At 40.3% G+C, this 19,028-nt stretch overlaps 2 protein-coding genes across 5 annotated transcripts in view; one reads left to right on the top strand and one right to left on the bottom strand.

The window, feature by feature from the left end:
- The first annotated feature begins 3,338 nt into the window (after positions 1-3,338).
- NIPA2 (non imprinted in Prader-Willi/Angelman syndrome 2) lies at positions 3,339-13,096 on the top strand. Of its 2 annotated transcripts, none has more exons than XM_008629344.2 (7): positions 3,339-3,392; positions 7,209-7,269; positions 7,679-7,835; positions 9,544-9,600; positions 10,338-10,428; positions 10,974-11,134; positions 12,104-13,096. In XM_008629344.2, the coding sequence occupies exons 3-7, from the start codon at positions 7,697-7,699 to the stop codon at positions 12,739-12,741; spliced, it is 1,086 nt and encodes a 361-aa protein (XP_008627566.1). In that variant the 5' UTR covers positions 3,339-3,392; positions 7,209-7,269; positions 7,679-7,696; the 3' UTR covers positions 12,742-13,096. The 2 variants fall into 2 exon arrangements, with proteins under 2 accessions (XP_008627566.1, XP_017584073.1); XM_017728584.1 differs by having other exon boundaries at positions 7,637-7,835.
- Positions 13,097-15,411: 2,315 nt separating this feature from the next.
- Positions 15,412-19,028, bottom strand: part of CYFIP1 (cytoplasmic FMR1 interacting protein 1) — a 57,757-nt gene continuing 54,140 nt past the window's right edge. For 2 of the 3 annotated variants that reach the window (XM_017728582.1, XM_017728583.1), the window contains 3 exons: positions 17,991-18,229; positions 16,960-17,107; positions 15,412-16,493 (listed from right to left, as the gene is read on the bottom strand). In XM_017728582.1, coding sequence (XP_017584071.1) covers positions 16,329-16,493; positions 16,960-17,107; positions 17,991-18,229 — 552 coding nt within the window. In that variant the 3' untranslated portion in view covers positions 15,412-16,328. The remainder of the gene's footprint in view (positions 16,494-16,959; positions 17,108-17,990; positions 18,230-19,028) is intronic. The other variant, XM_008629342.2, reaches the window with a different exon arrangement.

Here is a 19,028-nt window from a genome sequence, read left to right as displayed (position 1 = left end):
CGCTGGGCGCTGCGGGTGAGGAGCGAGTGGGCCGGGGCCGGGGGCGCGGGGCTCCGGGCCTTGAGTCTGGCTGTACGAGCGCAAGGGTGGTTTCTCCGTAGTGGGAAACTTGTGGTTTGGTCTGAGAAGGCCGAGATTAAAAGCTCTAAATAGGGCTGTTTGTGGGGTTCTCCCACCGGGCAGAGGTGTCCAGGTACGGTGTGCTGGGTCTGCCCGTGCTCCGGAGCCGCTGTGCCTCGTATTGGCGTGTGCGTGTGGTTAACCAGGGAGCTAACCCGGTTCATCTTCAGTTTGGTCCAGTGTTGAATTATCCGAGGTAGAGGGTTGTGCAGCCTGGTTCCGGAGCACCTTCAGTAGTCCTTCAGAGCCCTGGTGCATCGTTTTGACGTGGAAAAAGTAATCTTAGCTTTGCACTGTAGTTCACTGTAGTCTTAAGACGCACCAGGGGACAGGTTTAGGTTGGACATTAGGAGGAATTTCTTCACAGGCAGGGTGATGAGGTATTGGAATGAGCTGACCAGGGAGGTACCTGGTGGAGTCACTGTCCCCGGAGGTGTTCAAGAAAAGACTGGACATGGTCTGTTGACGTGGTGATGGTTGGGTCATAGGTGGGACTCGATCTCAAGTGTCTCTTCCAGCCTACTTGATTCTGTGATTCAGAGTGAAGATTTGTGTTCATTCATACACTGTGAAGTTGCCTGGATCTAACTCTTTTGTCCCTGTTTTTCCTCCCAATCTTTTTAAAGCAGTCAACTTTCTCTATTTCACTACAATGTCTTTAACATTGTTTGTAATGAAAATGTGATAAATGTAAGTCATTGTGGTTCTATCTTAATGCTTTTGATGTGCCTCATTGTATACAGTTGTGGTTTTTTCCTCTGGAAGATACCGTCTTAATCAATAGAAAATTATTCCGTAAGGTTTCGTCAGTATCATTGTATTTAGAATTCAGTGTCTAGTTCTGCTTTTGTTAAAGTAGTTAATTCTCATGATAAAATCCTGGTAAAGAGAAAGCAAGTTATAACACGTTATCAGTTGTGTCAAAGGAGTAGCCGTGACTAATGTCTAGATTGGACTTTAACTTCCCGAATTATCTTAAATTTGAAACTGCCCATATTAAATACTAAAGGTGGACCTTCAGTGACCCTGTGCTGGTTGCCCCTCCCACGGGAGTGGAACTCATGTGCCAGGTACAGCAAAGATGAGGCAAGTCTTATCTTGAATCTGTTTTGATAGCTTTCCGTGAAAACAATCAATGCAGCATCAACTGTAATGGACTGTCTGAATTTGTATTCAGTTAATGACTAATACTGTTTTAGTGAAGATACTTTTTAGCTTTATGTGAAAATGCTTTAATTAAAGGTCTTTTTTCATAGAATAACTACAAGCAACACATGCAAAGAGTAGGTTTTTAATGTCGCATTTTTTTGTTTCTTCCTAATTTCATAAAATGGCGTGCTTGTTGCTTTTGCTTTATAAATAGAAATCTGCTGTAAAGAATTGATTTTCCCCATAGCTTATCTAAACCTTTTAAAATAGGCAACTTTAGGATAGTTATGGTATGTTTTGCTTTCTGAGCATATGATAGTGCCTCTAACATTATATATATGCGTATATAGAACATAAATATTTTTTTAGCTTGCCTATGTGTAATACGCAAATAATTATGTGTATAAGCTTGGGCAGTCTTTAACTTCGACAGAGGTGGAAAACTGCAGATGTGCAGTGCAAAATTGAACGTGTTGTTTTGTAAACAGTGTATACAGAATCTGTAGGTACTGCGTGCATCCATCTTGGCCTTTGAAAGGTGCACATGACTGAAGTTTGAGCTCTTTTATTCTAATACTCTGTTGTAGCTGTCCTTCAGTGTTCTCTTTATACCTGTGTTTAAAAGCTGTGTTTGTGAGTGGATGGAATATGACTGAGGAAGGCTTGGATTTAATAATTATATATTTGGGGGGATTTTAGTAGTCTTACTGAGACTATTTCTGTGTTCATATTCCCACTGCCCCAGAGTTCTGTATATCTAAAGGGGGGCTGTGAAGGTGGTGAAGGGGGTAGAGGGGTGATGCCTGAGATGGCCACCTAAAAACAGAGACTAGACAAGAATAAGGGAATAAAGGTAGGTATTTATCTGAAGGGCCTTCAAGGTACACCCCTGGGAGTCAAGAGGCTACACCCAAGATGGACCCCAAGTCACGAGTTCTTCACACTTTTATAAGTTTGGTTCATTTGCATATCAGGGTTAATTCTCCAATTAAAACTTCAGTTAATGATGTAATTTCCCCAAGTTTACCCCCCTTCTTAAGACGTTAGTTTACACATTTTGGGCCCAGGACAATCTGGGTGTCCTTGGAGAGCAAGCTTGGAGAAGCTTGTTATGTCTAACTAGCATGAGAGAACAGTAGTTAACAGGCTACAAGAAACTTCAGTTACACACTGGGTGCTACAGAATTTGAAAAATATAAAAGTTAAAACCTAAGGCATGAGGGGAAGCTGTATGAGGAGCAGCTGGGGGTGCTTGGTCTGTTCAGCCTGGAGAAGAGGAGACTGAGGGGAGACCTCATCATGGTCCACAGCTTCCTCATGAGGCAAAGCAGAGGGGCAGGCACTGATCTCTTCTCTGAGGTGAACAGTGACAGGACCCAAGGGAATGGCCTGAAGTTGTGTCAGGGGAGGTTTAGGTTGGGCATTAGGAAAATGTTCTTCACCCAAAGGGTGGTTGGGCACTGGAACAGGCTCCCCAGGGAAGTGATCACAGCACCAGCCTGACAGAGTTCAAACCTGTGTGTGTTCGGGTACATGGTGTGGTTCTTGGGGCTGTCCTGTACAGGGCCAGGAGCTGGACTTGATGATCCTTGTGGGTTCCTTCCAATTCTGTGATTCTGTATAAACATCCTCTGAAAACTCACCATACTAAAGCCAGTAATTAAAACTCGATAGTAGTTATGTTGCAATAAAAGTGCCTTAGCACTTTAATTACAGAACAAAACTGAAAGGATTAGGATGCTATTTCAGTTCAACTTTAATACAGTACCTTCTAAAGAATAGCTTAGATCACAGGTTAGTTTCTTTGATTTGTGAAGTGAAAAGCAAACGAGTGAAATAAAATATATAATAAGGCAAGATGTATCTAAGGAAGATGAAATCAAAAATCATACTGATTTGTTATTCAAGTGTTTTTAAAACAAAAATCCTCTTCCTTTTTAAAGCATAGATGGACATTGTAAAGTCCTCTATGTCATGCATGAAAATTAATTTGGCTTGAAATAATGGACATAATATTTTTGCCAAATTATTTACATGCCAATTAATGTTATTTTAAATTTCTGTTTTAGAAACCTAACTTCGAAATACTTAAGTGAATGCCTCTGGATTTTGGAACAAAATTGGTATGTATAATGAGCCTTCTAAAGGCTCATCACCGAACATTTGGATTTATGTTTTGTTAGGGAATGTTTGTTTCATGTAGTTTTATGCTTGTGGAAAGGAAGAAGGGAACACATAATAGCCAACAAGACACATAATAGTCAATGCGTGTTTGTTAAAGCAACTTGTTGATTCAACCCCCTTTTCTTCCGTGACAAGCTTTATGGCTAGAAGGGCATTAAATAGCTGCTTAATTCCAATGTTAGAAACACAAAACTTCTCATGGAGCTGTTGTAAACTAGCAGAATTGACAGTAAAATACCACAGAACAGTTTGAAAGATGCAGAATGGCTATACCTAGAGTATTACTGTCTTGCCAAAGCAGGCCTTTGTTTAAAAATATTCCCTCATGTCTGAATCTTTGGCTGTTTAATGTTATTGATCTGGCTCAAAAGACAAAGAAATAATCATTGACACTGGGCAGGGAAGGATTGCCAGTGTGTAACCTTGGTTGAATGTTTTCAGGAAACATTTCTAAAGAAAAGATGTTTTTTATAGGAGCAAATGGAAGATATTACACCCAGCCAGGAATAATTTGCTATACAAATGCAGGAGGTTATACTAATAGAGAAGTTGAAAATGAGTCAACAGTAGGTGACTGCAGACAAAGGGCTAAGAAAACCACCTGATTTGGATGTTTGAAAAGAAATACAGTCTACCACTGTATTGCAGAAGTGATAATAACTCAAACTAAAGTACTGTATGCAGCTTTGGAAATTGCACTTTATAAAGCTATTGGGAAAGGACCCAGAGGGTGGCACAGCAGGAGGTGCCAAGCACCTAACCTGCAGAGTAATGTTGATATGTGGATACAGAGATAAAGCAACTTGTATCTTTTTCCAGTCTGGAGTGGAAAAACACAATGGGATTTGGTAGTGAAAGTGAAGATGATTAGATAATGAGAGTTCCTAATGGCATCAAAGCATGGCTGCCATGTTTGTGAAGTTTCCTTTGCAAGTATTTTGTGGGAGAAGCTTGGCTGAATTATCTGTAATGAGGAGCAGCAGTGAATTATGTAGTACATGGCAAAGGGTTGAAGTAAATGGCCTGTTAAGGTCATTTTTTTGCTTATGGCATCATCCTGTTCATAGTTGAAAAGAGCAGGTTTTAGAAAAGATTCTTGAATTTAAATAATTTAGCATAGATTTAGATTACTTCTTGTAAGTCTTTTAAGACTGTCTACTGAACTCCAGAGGGCTTGTGGCCAAGTAAGCAAAGTTGGAGCAATGCACCTTGTCTGCCTTTTCCAGCTCTAGTTATTGCTTCCATACAGTATACAGCTTGTAGAAGTGATACTAATTTTCTTTGGCTGGTAATTCCCACATTCTTACTTATGCTGATCTGTTTTTAAATGTAAAATATTGCTTCATCTTACTATACCACTTTTAGTGTTTCTGAATATTTAGGGAGTGCACTTGCTACAATAAATGTAACAACTGTTGAGCATTGCGTTTGTGCTACTTTTGAGAGAAAATGACTTTTGAGCAAAGAAGCGTTACCTCGTGTTTTAGAGTCTGTATCTTGCTAGCATTTGTGATACATTTTGGTTACATCTTGAAAATAAGCAACAAAACTTTGTGGCTAATCTGGATTTGCTTGTCTCCCACAGTTTTTTTTTCTCATTCCAAGTTTCTGCATCTCTCCCTGTCTGATAACCTTCAAACCCAGTTCCCTGTGTGGTCTGTCATTGCACTGCTGCGCACTGAGAGTTATGACTCATGACGCCAGCAGATCCACAGGCAGTTCATTAATGAGTGGCTCTTGGAGGTGTGGTAGATGTTGTAGCTTCTGTGAGTAGGAGAGTCTCAGCCCTTCATTACTTCCCTGAAATCAGAGCAGGAAACTAGTACTCCTCCATGACACTGCTGGTCTTGAGTGGATGAAGTGTTCTATGTGTTAAAATCAGCTGTGAACTTGATTGAAGAACCTTTGCAGAGCTACACGACTGCCAGCTTTATTTAACTCCTACATTTTCCGGCTTCTCTCTGTTTATAACCTAGTAGTGGCCCTGGCTGCTGGAATGAAACAGCTTTGGCACGTCCCAAGGCAGGAAAATGAGAGGCGTATTTATTCCAGAAACTGCTCATTTCATGGCATTTTCTTTTCTCATGCCCTTAGATAATTTTTCTTGATTATATTAATGAGGATGCATTAGTTCTTCTTTTATTAAGTTTTAGGGTTAGAATTAAAGTCCTGATTTCCTGAAGTGCAAAACTTCCAGTGCTTGGTACTGCTTTGACCTTGCACATGTCAGTTCTACACGTGCAAATTATATCTGTGCTGTATGCAGTGGGAACCAGATCTCTTCAGAGCAGCTGTGTCCAGCATGACTGTGTGATGTTTGTCTGCAACTGTAGACATCTGAATAAACCTTAGGTGGAAATAAGGTAGTCCAGCCCAAGCAGAAATGCACACTGGTCATGTGTGTGAGGACAAATAAACTTGATGGGAGAAGCTAGCAGTAATTTATCTGAATTTATGTAATTTATGTGGTTGAGATATGAGTTCTTTACAAGGTTAACAAAGTGGTTGACAGGGCAAGTCAGTGTATTTGGGACATGGGGGAAAGTAGAAATACTAGGTTTCGAAGTGTAGCATCCTTTTCAAGTCTAAATTCATAAAACTACCTGTGAGCACACAAGTTTCCTCGTTCTTCTACAATCAAATTCTTCCTCTGCTGCAAAGAAAAGCAGCCTGTGCTTCTCCCTTGTTTCTGGAATGCAGTGGGTGGAAGGTGTCAGGATGGGACTAACTGATGCTCTTTTCCTCTGTCAGTGTAGGTGAAGGTATGCAAACCAGGGAGAGAAGAAAAGGAAAAGAAAAATGTGGTTTTGCCAATATGGAGAGTTCTCCTTTAGTAAAAAGCTGCACTAGTAAAAATAATCCCATTAGTAATGTAATTAAAGTCGCAACTGTTGAAAAAACCTGTAAATGATAATGCTTAGCAAAACCAGCCCCTGCTCCCCCAGGTGATGCTATACCACTGTCACATTTTGCACCAGCTGGAGTTGGAAGAACATTCTTAGCTCAGTTACCTGAACAGAGAGCCTTACACCAGCTAGAACAGATGGTAGAGAGAACAGTCACAAAAGTCTTATGTATTTTCCTTGCGTTAAAAACTTCTTCAAGGAACTGAAAGTCTTGTTTGAACTCAAAACCAGGATGATATTTTATGCAGTTGGTGAGGTGGCTGGGTTTGGTCTGTCTCGCACTGATGATTTGTCTTTCTTGGTTTTGTTTGATAGGTGGTTTTGTATCATGCAAGAGTCTAGTTTATTTTTTAAAGTGGCTAGAAAGTGAAAGCACTCTCTTGTAGATCATTTACTTAGTTTGTCCTACAAAATAAGATATTAAAAATTACTGTGCAAGGATTAAGGGAAGAGGATTTCAGAATTTTGAACTGTGGCTCTTGCAGCATTTTGAGCAGTGCTATGTTGATTGCTTATTGTTTTCCTCTACATTTTCACAGCCTAACTGGATGCAAGTAAGAGGATCTGTGTTCAGTTTTAATGCTAACCTACCAGTAGCTCTGCTAGGTTTTCCTAGAGGTATAGCACATCAATCAAAGCTGAAAGCATGAAAGTACAGGGAAAAGTAATATTGAAAGGTGCTTCATACAAGTATGGGAAACTCTATAAAATAAATTAACAAACAAAGTCCTTATTTCTTGCCAGATTTTCCTGTTAAAGTGTAATTGGATGTGCATGCATGTGAGATTTGTTTGTATTATGAAGATGGCTATATGATTAAACATCTAATACTCTCTTTAATTTTTCTAGGGAGTTTATATGGAAGAAATGCTGCAACTGTTCTCAAACTCTTTTACAAACTGATTTCAATGTAAGTAAATTTTTTATCAATATCACTAGTTACATGGTGCGCCAGACACAGATCTGTGTACTCAGTGAAAAGAAAAATAAATGACATATTTGTAAAATTTCCCTGCAGTTTCTAAAAGAATTTTTATTTGGGTTTCAGGTTTTATATTTCAGGTCAGAAACCCTCCCTTCTCTGTGTTCAAACTTGTTAGTTACTCATCCTTAGTGCAAGGTTACCCGTGCTTCAGAGATTGCCATTTTTTTGGTTAACCTCTCTTAGAAGAGGCCATTTACAGGAGAACCAGTCACATGAGCTGTTGAGGATTTTCCTATACAGCACGTATTTCTACCAGCTTAATTCTAATGTATTTATTTTGCTCGTGTTTCAGTTGAGTAACAGAAGTTCTACTCCTCATTGATCAATGTGACAGTGTTTAGTAGCTTACGAGATGAGCCAAACTCGTGGGAGGTATGACTTCTGTATTGGTCTGGTGTTGGCTATGAGTTCCAGCATTTTCATTGGAGGAAGTTTCATCCTGAAAAAGAAAGGTCTCCTCCGGTTAGCCAGGAAAGGCTCCATGAGAGCAGGTAAATACATACATCTTTTAATAAATTGCTGATGTTTAGATATTGCTGTTTAACAGAAAATTATTTCTGTTCATTAGTTCATTAAACTAATGGTCTTGTTTTGACTTTTTTGGTTTTCTGTTACGTGTATATGAAACCTAAAACACAGAGCTGGTGTATTTTTTCTCTGGTGTCAGATAGCCGTAACTGTGTGTGACACATGCTATTTAATGCATATGTAATGCCCTCTGGGGACACTTGTCAAAGGATTCCTTTGTATGTCAGTTAAATCTAAATTGTTCTTGCAAATTGAACTTGGAAGCAGCACTCTTAACTATATATGTGCTCCTGAATGAGTGGATTTAAGAGAGTGTTAACTGTGTTTGGGTGTCAGGAGATTGTTTTAGAAAACTAAAAACCACGTGTAGTAATTGAGTGTGATGAGTAGTATCCCTCAAGGCTTCATACTGGAAGCAGTGCTATTAAGTATCTTCACCAGTGATACAGACAGTGGGATTGATTGAGTGCGCTGGCAGCGTGTTTGTGGATCGCACCAGGCTGAGGGGGGCAGCTGATGCTCTAGAGCGAGGAAGTGCTGTCCAGAGGGACCTGGATGGACTTGAGGAGTGGGCCTGTGCAAACCTCATGAAGTTCAACAAGAACCAGAGCAAGGTGCTGCACCTGTGTCAGGGCAACCTCCAGTATCAACAGAGGCTGGGGGATGGACAGATGGAGAGCAGCCGTGCCCAGAAGTGCTTGCAGGTGCTGGTGGATGAGAGGCTGAACATGACCCAGCAATGTGCACTCACAGCCCAGAGAGCCAAACTTATCCAAATCAGGTGTGACAGCAGGGTGAGGGAGGGGATTCTGCCCCTCTGCTTTGCTCTGGCAAGACCCCAGCTGCAGTGCTGCAGACAGCTCTGGGATCCCAATCTGGGAAGGACATGGACCTGTTGGAGCAAGTCCAGAGAAGGGCCATGAAAATGATCAGAGGGACAGAACGCTTCTATGAGAATAGGCTGACAGAGTTGGGATTGTTCAGCCTGGAGAAGAAAAGGGTCTTGGCAGACCTTATAGCACCTTCCAGTACCAAAAGGGGGCTTATAAAAAAGACAGATTTTTTTTTTTTTTCCCCCCACCCGGGCCTGTAGTGACAGGACATGGGGCAATGGCTTTAAATTGAAAGACGATAGATTTAGGTAGGATAGCTGCAGCATCTGCAGACGATTCAGAAGGTTGACTACGAATATTTTTATTCAGTACCTGTCATCTTTGCTTCTAAAAGATGGTTGATCTTGAGATACATAATTCATGCACCCTAGTTTGGAATGAGAAAATGTGATGTTTGTACATGTAATCAACCACGTATAAACCATGTACAATTTCCACAGAGTAGCAGTCTTATAGTAAGAGAAACATAACTTGGCTTTTCATGTCATTTCAGTGATTGGAAAGAACTGTTTCTCAGGGTAATGCAGATATGATCATCAGTGCCATTTCTAATACAAAAGAAATGAAATAACTTGTTATCAAAGGAGGCTGTAGGAGGCACATGCACATCAGAAATTGAAGATGCTTTGATTTCAACCCCTCTACCTAGAAAGCCTAGGTATCAAAAGGCTACTCATGTTTTTAAGGACGTGGGTTGCAAAAATTATGTTATGGCAGTGTTATTAGTGATGGGGTGTCGTTGTTTTTAGTGGAATAGCCAACATTCTTTCAATTTTAGGTCAAGGTGGTCATGCATACCTTAAGGAATGGCTATGGTGGGCTGGACTTCTTTCAAGTAAGTGTCAAAAATTATTCATCTAAGTGTCAAAAATTTGTATTGTATAATTTTAATAAATAATTATGCCACAGATGGCAGTATGGTTACAAAAAAAGGGAATGAGATTGGGATTCTACAATACATGGTAATGTTATTCATGCATGCAGTTCTAATGATTTTACTGTAACTTCTCTCACATCAGAAATTCTTCCTTTAATGTAACTGCCCTCTTTGTGCAGTGGTTTTGTATGTCTTTGCTACCATATGCATTCTGTTTTTTGTCTCAGCAGAAAAGTGCTTAGATATATAGGATTTCTTAAAGGGAATCATATTTTGGGATTATGCCTGTTTTCTGAATTTTTTTATTGCTTGAACTCTCAATTTACCGGCTGCAGGTAACTGTGGCTTACTGTATGTGCTGTGCTATATCCTGCTATTGCAGATTTCTCCATGCAGAACTTCATGAGTCAAGCTGGCAGGCTGGGGGGCTACAACATAGACGCTAAAATAAAACACCTTCTGATTTGGTAGAATCAATTCTAATACCTGTTGCAGTTCCACAGCCTGTTTTTAAAATGTAATAGTGGGGGAGAGGGGCAGGGGTGTGTTCTGCTAGTACTGTTAGCTGAATGCTATAGTTAGAATTCTCCATTGTTTCCCTTGCTGCGTGTTTGTGTCTACATGACCTCTTGCCCTGAATCAGAGGTTTGTTGCATGACAGTCTAACTCAGGTTTTAATTCCTGTTCCTCTGCAGTGGGAGCTGGCGAAGTAGCGAACTTTGCTGCCTATGCTTTTGCACCAGCTACATTAGTGACTCCTCTAGGAGCTCTCAGTGTTCTTGTAAGGTAAGAAACACTAACAGACAGCAGTGTGAATTGAGAGACAAAAGTAAAACACTTATTTAGAAATATGTCACTGAACTACGCTGTAATAAATGGGGTTTCTTCTTCATAATAGAGTGCTTATAAACATCAGGAGTAACTTTTAAGTTTCTCCAAATATGTAGTGGCTATGATATAAAAGGGTTCTAGCAATGCATCTCCACGTCCATCTCTGAAAAGCTATTGTCTTCTGCATTTCAAAAACACGGTGATTACAACAGAGCAGTATTTTCATTCCTAAGTAAATTTTCGTCTGTCTTAAATTATTTTTGCAAGTTCTTAGATACAGCATTTTTTTAGCAGGCAGCATAAAAAAGGGGTTCTGGGCAGAGATGTCAAATATTAACAGGTAGTTCTGTCCATAGCAAGTACCTTAAGATAGAAAATAGCTGGTTTTAAGCTGCACATTGTGTATGCAAGTGACTTGTACAGTCAAAACAACCTGTAAGCTGATGAGCAAATGGATATTACTAATTCCATGTATGTTGGTGCCTTTTTTTATTTCTTAGTGCCATTCTGTCATCCTTCTTTTTAAATGAAAAACTTAATTTACATGGAAAAATAGGGTGTTTGTTAAGTATACTGGGATCAACTGTGATGGTAATTCATGCTCCACAAGAGGAAGAAGTAGAAACTTTGGATGAAATGTCCCACAAACTAGGTGATCCAGGTAAGAAAAATGCTGGCTTGATATGTACACAGCCCATCATTTCTTCATTATATAGTTTCATTACTGCTGCTCTCAAGTTCCAGAAAGATGGCCTTGTCTGCTTCATGTAGACATGTTGTTCAAATGAAGTAGAGATTTGAATTCTGTAATATAATTCCATAGGAACCTTTGCATGATGCCAATGAATTTGTCTGGCCTTGAATAAAGTGCCTTGATGGCAACCACTGAGGTGATTGTTCAAACAAATGCAGCAGCACAGGTAGATAAACAAAACTTCTATAAATTTTGATTGAAGTGTGTCATCTCCAAGCCCAACTTTGAGCTGTCCTTAAAATGAAAAAGTAGGTGTTGTGGTGTCTGCTGAGAAGTAAAATCCTAGAGATGAGCTGCTGTGCCTACGTGGAAGATGAGCACTCAAAAATGCACATCTGCAAAATACTAATTATACAAAGGCAATTCCAATCTTAAACATGAGGAAATAGCCAGCACAGAGATTAAAAAGCTGTTCTTAAGGAATGACCTGATCATTGGAAACCTGCTGATGAATACAGCCACCTGCCAAAATGTATCTCCTAAAAAAGACTCAATTCAGACTCAAGCCTGTGTCCAGTGGCATCTACACCTCAGTGAATCTGGGTGTAAGGCAATTTAGCAATCTAATCCTGCAGTCATCTTGACAATAGACTGGTAAAAGTAGTAGAGCATGCCTGAGGTACTTTCTTTGTTTTGGCTAGCTCACTCTAGCATCATCTAAACTGTGATGGTGGAGGAGTAATGAGAAACATCCTGAACTCTTCTGTTTAAGCTGAGGCAGTCCAACTGTTAATGAGTGTTTTCCCTGCAGCCCTAAGATAAGTACCCCTGCTTCTGATAAATAGAGTCCATAAGTAACAAGTGTGTCCATTAATAATAATTAATATTAATTTATAGTGTCTATAAATAACAAGACTTTTTTTTCCCCAACCATAGGTTTTGTGGTCTTCGCAACGCTCGTTGTCATTGTGTCTTTAATTCTAATATGTGTGGTGGGACCTCGCCACGGACAGACCAACATTCTCGTGTACATAACAATTTGCTCTGTAATTGGAGCCTTATCAGTCTCCTGTGTAAAAGGTCTGGGCATCACTATAAAGGAACTTTTTGCAGGAAAACCAGTGCTGAAACATCCCTTGTCTTGGATTCTGCTGCTAAGCCTTACTGTCTGTGTGAGCACGCAGATCAACTATTTAAACAGGGCTCTGGATATATTCAACACTTCAATAGTGACTCCAATATATTATGTAATCTTTACAACATCTGTTTTAACTTGTTCTGCCATCCTTTTCAAGGAATGGCAACACATGGCGGCTGATGACATTATCGGCACCTTCAGTGGCTTCCTGACTATTATTGTGGGGATCTTTTTATTGCATGCCTTCAAAGATGTTAACTTCACCCTAGCAAACCTGCCCCTCTCTCTGCGGAAGGATGATAGAGCAGCAAATGGCACTTTGCTGAGCACGTTTGACAGCTTTAATGATGATGAAGAAAGTTCTGCCTGCCTAGGTGAAATGCAATCCACTGAGAGTCTCTCAGCCAGGAGAAATGGAAGCCTGTCAGCCTTCTGAAAATATCTACGTGTTACTTAAGAACAATTCTGTAACCCTGGAATTTTTTTTTTCTCCTGTGAAATGTCTGAGCTTGTCGGGAAATTCATGTACTTTTTAACAGTATGTGTAGACAATCGTTGATTTCTGAGTTCGATTAGTTTGGATAAAGAACACTGAAATGGTTTTTATTTGCCTTTACTTTAAAAAGTACTAAAATTACCTCAGACCACAACTGGTTTTGTTGCTTAAGTTATGTGTAAATACTTTCATTTCATTCTTCTGTTTTTAAGATGTATTGCACTAATTACAATTTTATCAAAAATAAATGGCTTTATTTCTGCATTGGTGGTAAAAAGGTTGCAGCAAAACTGGATCCTTTGTACTTGTGCCCTAACTGACCATGGAGTGACTGTAACCATATTGAAACAGGAGCTGCAGCAACTACTCCTGTCCTAGTTTGTAAAAGAGAAAAGGGAAAGCTACAACCAAGCACAACTGATGCTTTGAAAATACTGGTTAGGTAAAGCTGTATGCAAAACTTGCTGGATTTGCATCAAAAACCCCCAGCTTTACCAAATCAGAGTAACTGGCTGGCAGAAACAAGAAGGCAGGAGCTTCTGCTCTGCTTGGATAGGTGAGATGGTGGTGAGATGGTAGCTCCTGCCACGACAATTTATGCAGAAGGAAGGATCTGAGTCATACTAGTAGTGAAAGGAGCTGTTCACTCTTCTGTAAAAGAGGTCAGGTTCTGTCTGTGCTGCACCATGCTGCTCTGCAGACCTGTGTTCCTGACGTTACAGCTTGCTATTTTGTTTGCAGCAACACAGGCACTGGCTGCAACACTGAGTTTTTCAAAAAGAGCCAAAAAAATGAAACATTGCTTGGGAAAAAAAAAGGGTGAGGCAAGTAACTGGTAATTTAATTTTGTAAAGGCTGAAAATGAAAATTAGGGAAGAAGGTTTTATAAGAACATTTTACCATACATGTGAAATTTGGAAATACTTGGGACAGAGACTAATAGTTACTGCTGGATGTTGTCAGGTCTAGTGGTTAGTGTTTAAGAGAAATTAAGATTTTTCCTAGGACAGAAAAAAACCCAAGTTACCACCTGTGAAACAAAATTCTTCTGCTTCCTTTGGTGTGTGTCGTAACATACAGGAGGGGCAAAGGTGTCAAATAAGAAAAAGGTTCTTTAAATTCTGGTTGAAGATCAGGATTTGAGCTTCTCTGTAATCAAAAGGCAGATCACATCAGCTGTGCTCAGTCAGGGGAAAAAGGTGCCTCCAGCACTTAGGCAAAAACCAGCAAAGAACCAGGGAGTGGTAGAGAAGACATCAAACAGCAGAGGAATTGCTGAACTTGGGGCTGCCTGTTCTAGTACCAAAGCACCAGCCTACCCCAGGAGCAGGTTATCATTTTACATAGTACAGTCTGCTGCTTTCTGTGCTGATGGGCACTTTGGCCTCCAGACCTGGTTTTTGATAAGAAGAAATTAAAAAAGAAAAAGTTACACCTTTTATGCACCTTGCTGCATTTTTCCTTTTAGGTAGGAAAGGTTATACCAGGCAAATAATGTTTACCTCCTACCAAGTCTATAATCCTGTTGGGGGAAAAAAAAAAAAATCTACATTTTAAAAATGGGAAACAATCATCCCCTAGGACTCATGTCTGAATTGTCTTAAACTTTTTTCCCCTCAGTGATCATAAAATATGTATTTAAGGTAGTAGTTTTAAGACATTAAGAGACCAATTCTCTTATTGCTGAAAGTTAACTGGTAAGAATTAGAAATTATTCACATCATGATTAGTTATTTTTAAATAATTCTTAAACAAAAAAATCAGGCTTTATTAATTAACCATTTCTGCACCAGTGCCAAGCCAAAGTCTCAGGCATGTGAGATATCCCTAAACCAATGATGATGTCAACAAATTAGGAACATTGTTCATTTGCTTAACTGAAGCCGGAAGCACAGGGAAGAATCTAGCTGACCAAAAGTGCTATCTAAAAGAATGTTTCTTAAAGAAAATTTGTTTAAACACCTTGTAAAAGAAATCCTGCAACAAGCTGGTGTAGCAAGGCACAAGTGCTTCTGACTTCTGTCTCCCACGCACCGGGCAGCCTTGTGTGCACTCTCACCACGACAGACACCACTCCAGAACGACAGCTCTCAAGCACAGATGTCCTGGGAAAACCTGTTATGGTGGAAACGTGCTGATAGATTGCCTGGAAAATCTCCATCCTGTTTTGCTGAGTAAATTTCAGGTAATTTTTTTCCTCAAAATCGAGTTCTCTGCCACTCCAATACCTACGTACGTATTCCTCGCTTCCTGTGTACCTCTTCTGTTAGAGGCTCATTTCTACCCACTGCTGGAGTCAATTTCATGGCTGTGAAGCACCTGGAAAGAGCTGAGCAGGAGAAAAGATGTGCTGTAACCTAACCAGGAGCTAGTAAGAGGGAAAGGAGAAAAACAGGTTCTCAAAGGGATGCATTCTTGGTTTCACACTATAGGTTAGAAACACTAACCAAGCAACATCTCCATAAATCCGTATCCTGGGTAAAACATGTCATTACCTGTCTCTGTCTGTTCTGACCATCTTAACATCTTGGTTAGGGCTGATCCCAAAGCCAGCTGACAAACTGATAGGATCCTGGAGTAAGCAAGCAGGAGTTACTACTTTTGGCTGAATGGTTTGCTTTAAAATTCAACTTTTATAGTTGCAACGTTTTACAATTTTACTGATGCAGTGTTTGCATAATACAGCAAGTGTAATTGAACAAATACTTTCCATAATAAATCATGATTAACATCATTAGAGTTTATGTACTGGGATAGATTACACCTGATCACCGTAGTCAAGATTCTCATAAACAAGAATTCATCATCACTTGTAAATGTGTTTGGGTATGTATTGCCAACCAAAACATAAGCTATGTTAGAAGCTCTCATTAGGAAAAAGTAAACAGTCCCCATTCTAATCAATCCAACTTCCACCTTTTAAAAAGATCAGTCGGTCGGTCACCTCCATGTTAAATAACTTTGAAACAAACACTTTAAATAGCCTTCATTTCCATAATTACTGATCTCTGAGAATAGTTCTGCAAAGAGGAAGAAGAATCAACTGACTAGAAAACTATTCACAAAGCACCAGCAGAGTTTGTTTTGTTGTTTTTCTTTTTTTTAATAAAGGCAAATTAAGCAATTAAGGCTCTAATACAAACAATTATGCATTGATTTCTAAAAATTTTTTTCTACAGAACCCAGTTTTTTATTCTCCACAGCCATTATTTCGATAGCTTCAGGGGAAAATTATACCAGTCCAGTCTAAAATGGCCACCTCGGGACAGGAATGCAAAGAGATTTCAAAAATCTTACAGGCTTTTAATCAAAGTGTATAAAATTTTAGTCTAGAAAAATAAGTATGGGTCGTATACTGTTACTGTGCTTGGAGACTGGAGAGAACAGTGTGCCACTCAAATGGCACAGGCGTACTGAAAAATGCAGATGAGAGTATTCTTTAAAACTGTCAGTGTGGGTTTTGTTTCTTGCTTTTTTTCTCACACTTTTAGCCTAAATAGGTGCAAAAAGTATTGTTAGGTGAGAATCTAGTTGCTGGCAAGGGACTGATGAATTGGTGGCTGGAAGCAGCGCACGTGTTCCACAGGTGTGCTCTCTCCATCGCCAGACTTCAAATACTTGTCCAAAATAGCAATTATTTCATCATTCAGAATCTGGAACTTGCGAATTCTCTCAACCATTTTCTTCAAAGGCTGCAAACATCAAAAAAGCAGACACAGGAATTAGCTTTGGGTATGAAAAGCCTTAGCCAGAAAAGCAGCAAATGCTGCTACCTCACCTCTCCCAGCAATGTTACAAATGCTTCCCTTGCACTGCTAAGCCAATGGAAATCCAAGGTGCATTTTGGTTTTCGACAGTGCTGCTTTGGGTACAAAGCAGCTCAATTTACAGCAGCCTTGCCATTATCGGAATGAACATACATGAGATGGAAGGCATTAAAAAATCTCATATATATGACTGGTCAGAATTCTGCTTGACCAGTCTTCCAACTCCAGCCTAATGCCTTAATCTTTTGTTTCTGAAAATCCTGGTGCCCTCATTTTCAGCAATTCATTCTAAAAAAAAAGGATTGCCACATCTATGCTGCATCTGAGTACAAACAGCTCTGAGTTGATGTTGTCTTTATTACTACAGCAAATACAGATGTTTTCAACTCACCACATTCTTGATAACCTCATCTTTGCCATCGTGCTTTTGGACTTTCAACAGGTGGTAGCAGAAATCCAAGACATCAAAGCGCCGCTGCTGTCCCAAAAGCACGATGATCATACAGCCAGCCCAGTGCAAGCCATCCCCAAAGCACTGCCTGGAACAGGAAACAGCACAGAGCAGGTTTCACCTACATCTTCAAAACACAGTCACAGTAAACACTCGGTAAACAGCCACTACACTAAATAGTAAATATGTTAGACATTCATCTAGAAAGCAAAAGCTCTGGTATATTGGTTATCACTGGAGATATCACAAACAATTCAAATGGATGCTTAACAAAAAAACAGAACTCCTCTTCTTCAATTTTATGTAGCCAAGTTACTCCAAAAACATTTACTCCCCGTTTAGACTCCTGTGACATGACATTTCATTTTCAGTGGAAACAACACTTTCAAAGAAAACAAAGCGAGAATTCAACACCACTCTGCTCCTTTAGGCTGCAGGCATGAAAGGAAGCAAATGCCCTATGCTGTTTTCTAATTGCTCAGTAAAAAGCATGTCACGGCTCAACAATTTTTCAAAATAAGGATAGTCTCAAAAGCAACAAAACCAAGAACAAACAACAGTTCCTGGTTAACTCATGTTAATCATGTTAAATTCCAAGTGCTCATTCTTGCTCTTATTCAGAGAAGAAATACTTGTTAAAGATAGATGCACAAATATGCTGCTATTTTATTTAAGCTGAATGCCTGTAGGGGTATGACCCCTATTGACAGACACGTGCTAGGGCCTGTTTGTCACGGGATCATTTATTATACACTGGCAATACTTAAAAAGAGGGTCATTTTCACTGCAGATACAATAGTATCTGTGTTCATAGATCATGAGCCCCTGCCGGTGATGGCAGCACTTTTCCCTGGTTTTGCACTACGCTCTTGCAGAGGCACTCAAACGCCTCCGTTCCAGCCCCACTGCCACGACAGGACAAGCCAAGCACTGTTGCCCACAGGGGACTGCGGGCAGCTGGCAGCACGTACTCCACAGTGAACTCGTGTGTTCCCACGGGGATGCAGTAGACAAACTGCATTGCGCTCCAGAGGCGATGGAATTCCACACACTCATCCACATGCATCACCCCGTTGCTGGGCAGGGGTCCGCGCCAGATGGGATCGTCCAGGAAGGAGCGTATCCTCGTCAGGATGACCTCAAACATGGACAGGCCGCAGCAGAGGCGTTCTTTGGTCAGCAAGTCCCCTTCCCTCGCGATTGCTATTTGCTGAAGCAGAGAGAAACAAAGTGCAAAATCCTGGTAAAAGCCACTTCACCAGAAGATTTTATTTAGAAGAATGAATACAACGCATTTTTCAGTTTCACGTGGTTTATTCTAAGAGAAGTGTCTTCTGACTTAAAATGAGGTCAGACTGCTAACCTGGGGATCAGGTCACTGGAAAAACATTCAGAGAAAGTTGTAAAAGCCTTTTCAAGCACACAGGCTTAAAGTGAGTAACACTAACTGCAGTAATGCTAGTCCTGGATTTATTTCAGGGTAGTTTGAAGAACTCTTTGTCTGAATGGAGGCAGAAAGCAAAACCAAGAGTTCAGAGCTCTGCTGTAGCTCCTGCCTGCACTCTCCTGCCCACCTCCCTCAGCTGTGGCTGTTACCAGATGAGAAAGCTCCAAAGAGGAGCACCAACAGGCTCAGACAAAATCCATAGGAGGCAATGCTGTTTGTGCTTGTCCCAGCTGGTGCCATCACACAGACAGCTCTCTCCTAGTGCAGCAGCACCTACTGAACTGCAGCACCTACAATGACAAAAGCAGCCTAAACTCTGCTTCAGGGCATTCTGCTCTTACTTTCTACTATTCACATCTCAACCACTAGTAAACTGCTAAAGTTAGCAGGGGATTAATGCACCTTCACACTGGGAGAAAAGGGAATAGCGCTGAAGCTGCAAAGGCAGTTCAAGAATGTTCTCTTTGGTCATTGTTTCCAGAAGAGCTCAGCTCAAATGACAGCTCATTTTCTAAGAGTTTCTAAGTGGCTGAAAGAGTGACAAAATGTTTTAAATACATAC

The sequence above is a fragment of the Corvus brachyrhynchos genome, unplaced genomic scaffold (assembly GCF_000691975.1).
Source record: "Corvus brachyrhynchos isolate BGI_N302 unplaced genomic scaffold, ASM69197v1 scaffold92, whole genome shotgun sequence".
In the NCBI taxonomy this organism is placed as follows: domain Eukaryota; kingdom Metazoa; phylum Chordata; class Aves; order Passeriformes; family Corvidae; genus Corvus; species Corvus brachyrhynchos.
The sequence above is the reverse complement of the archived record's forward strand: the minus strand, read 5'-3'. Positions and strand labels throughout refer to the sequence as shown.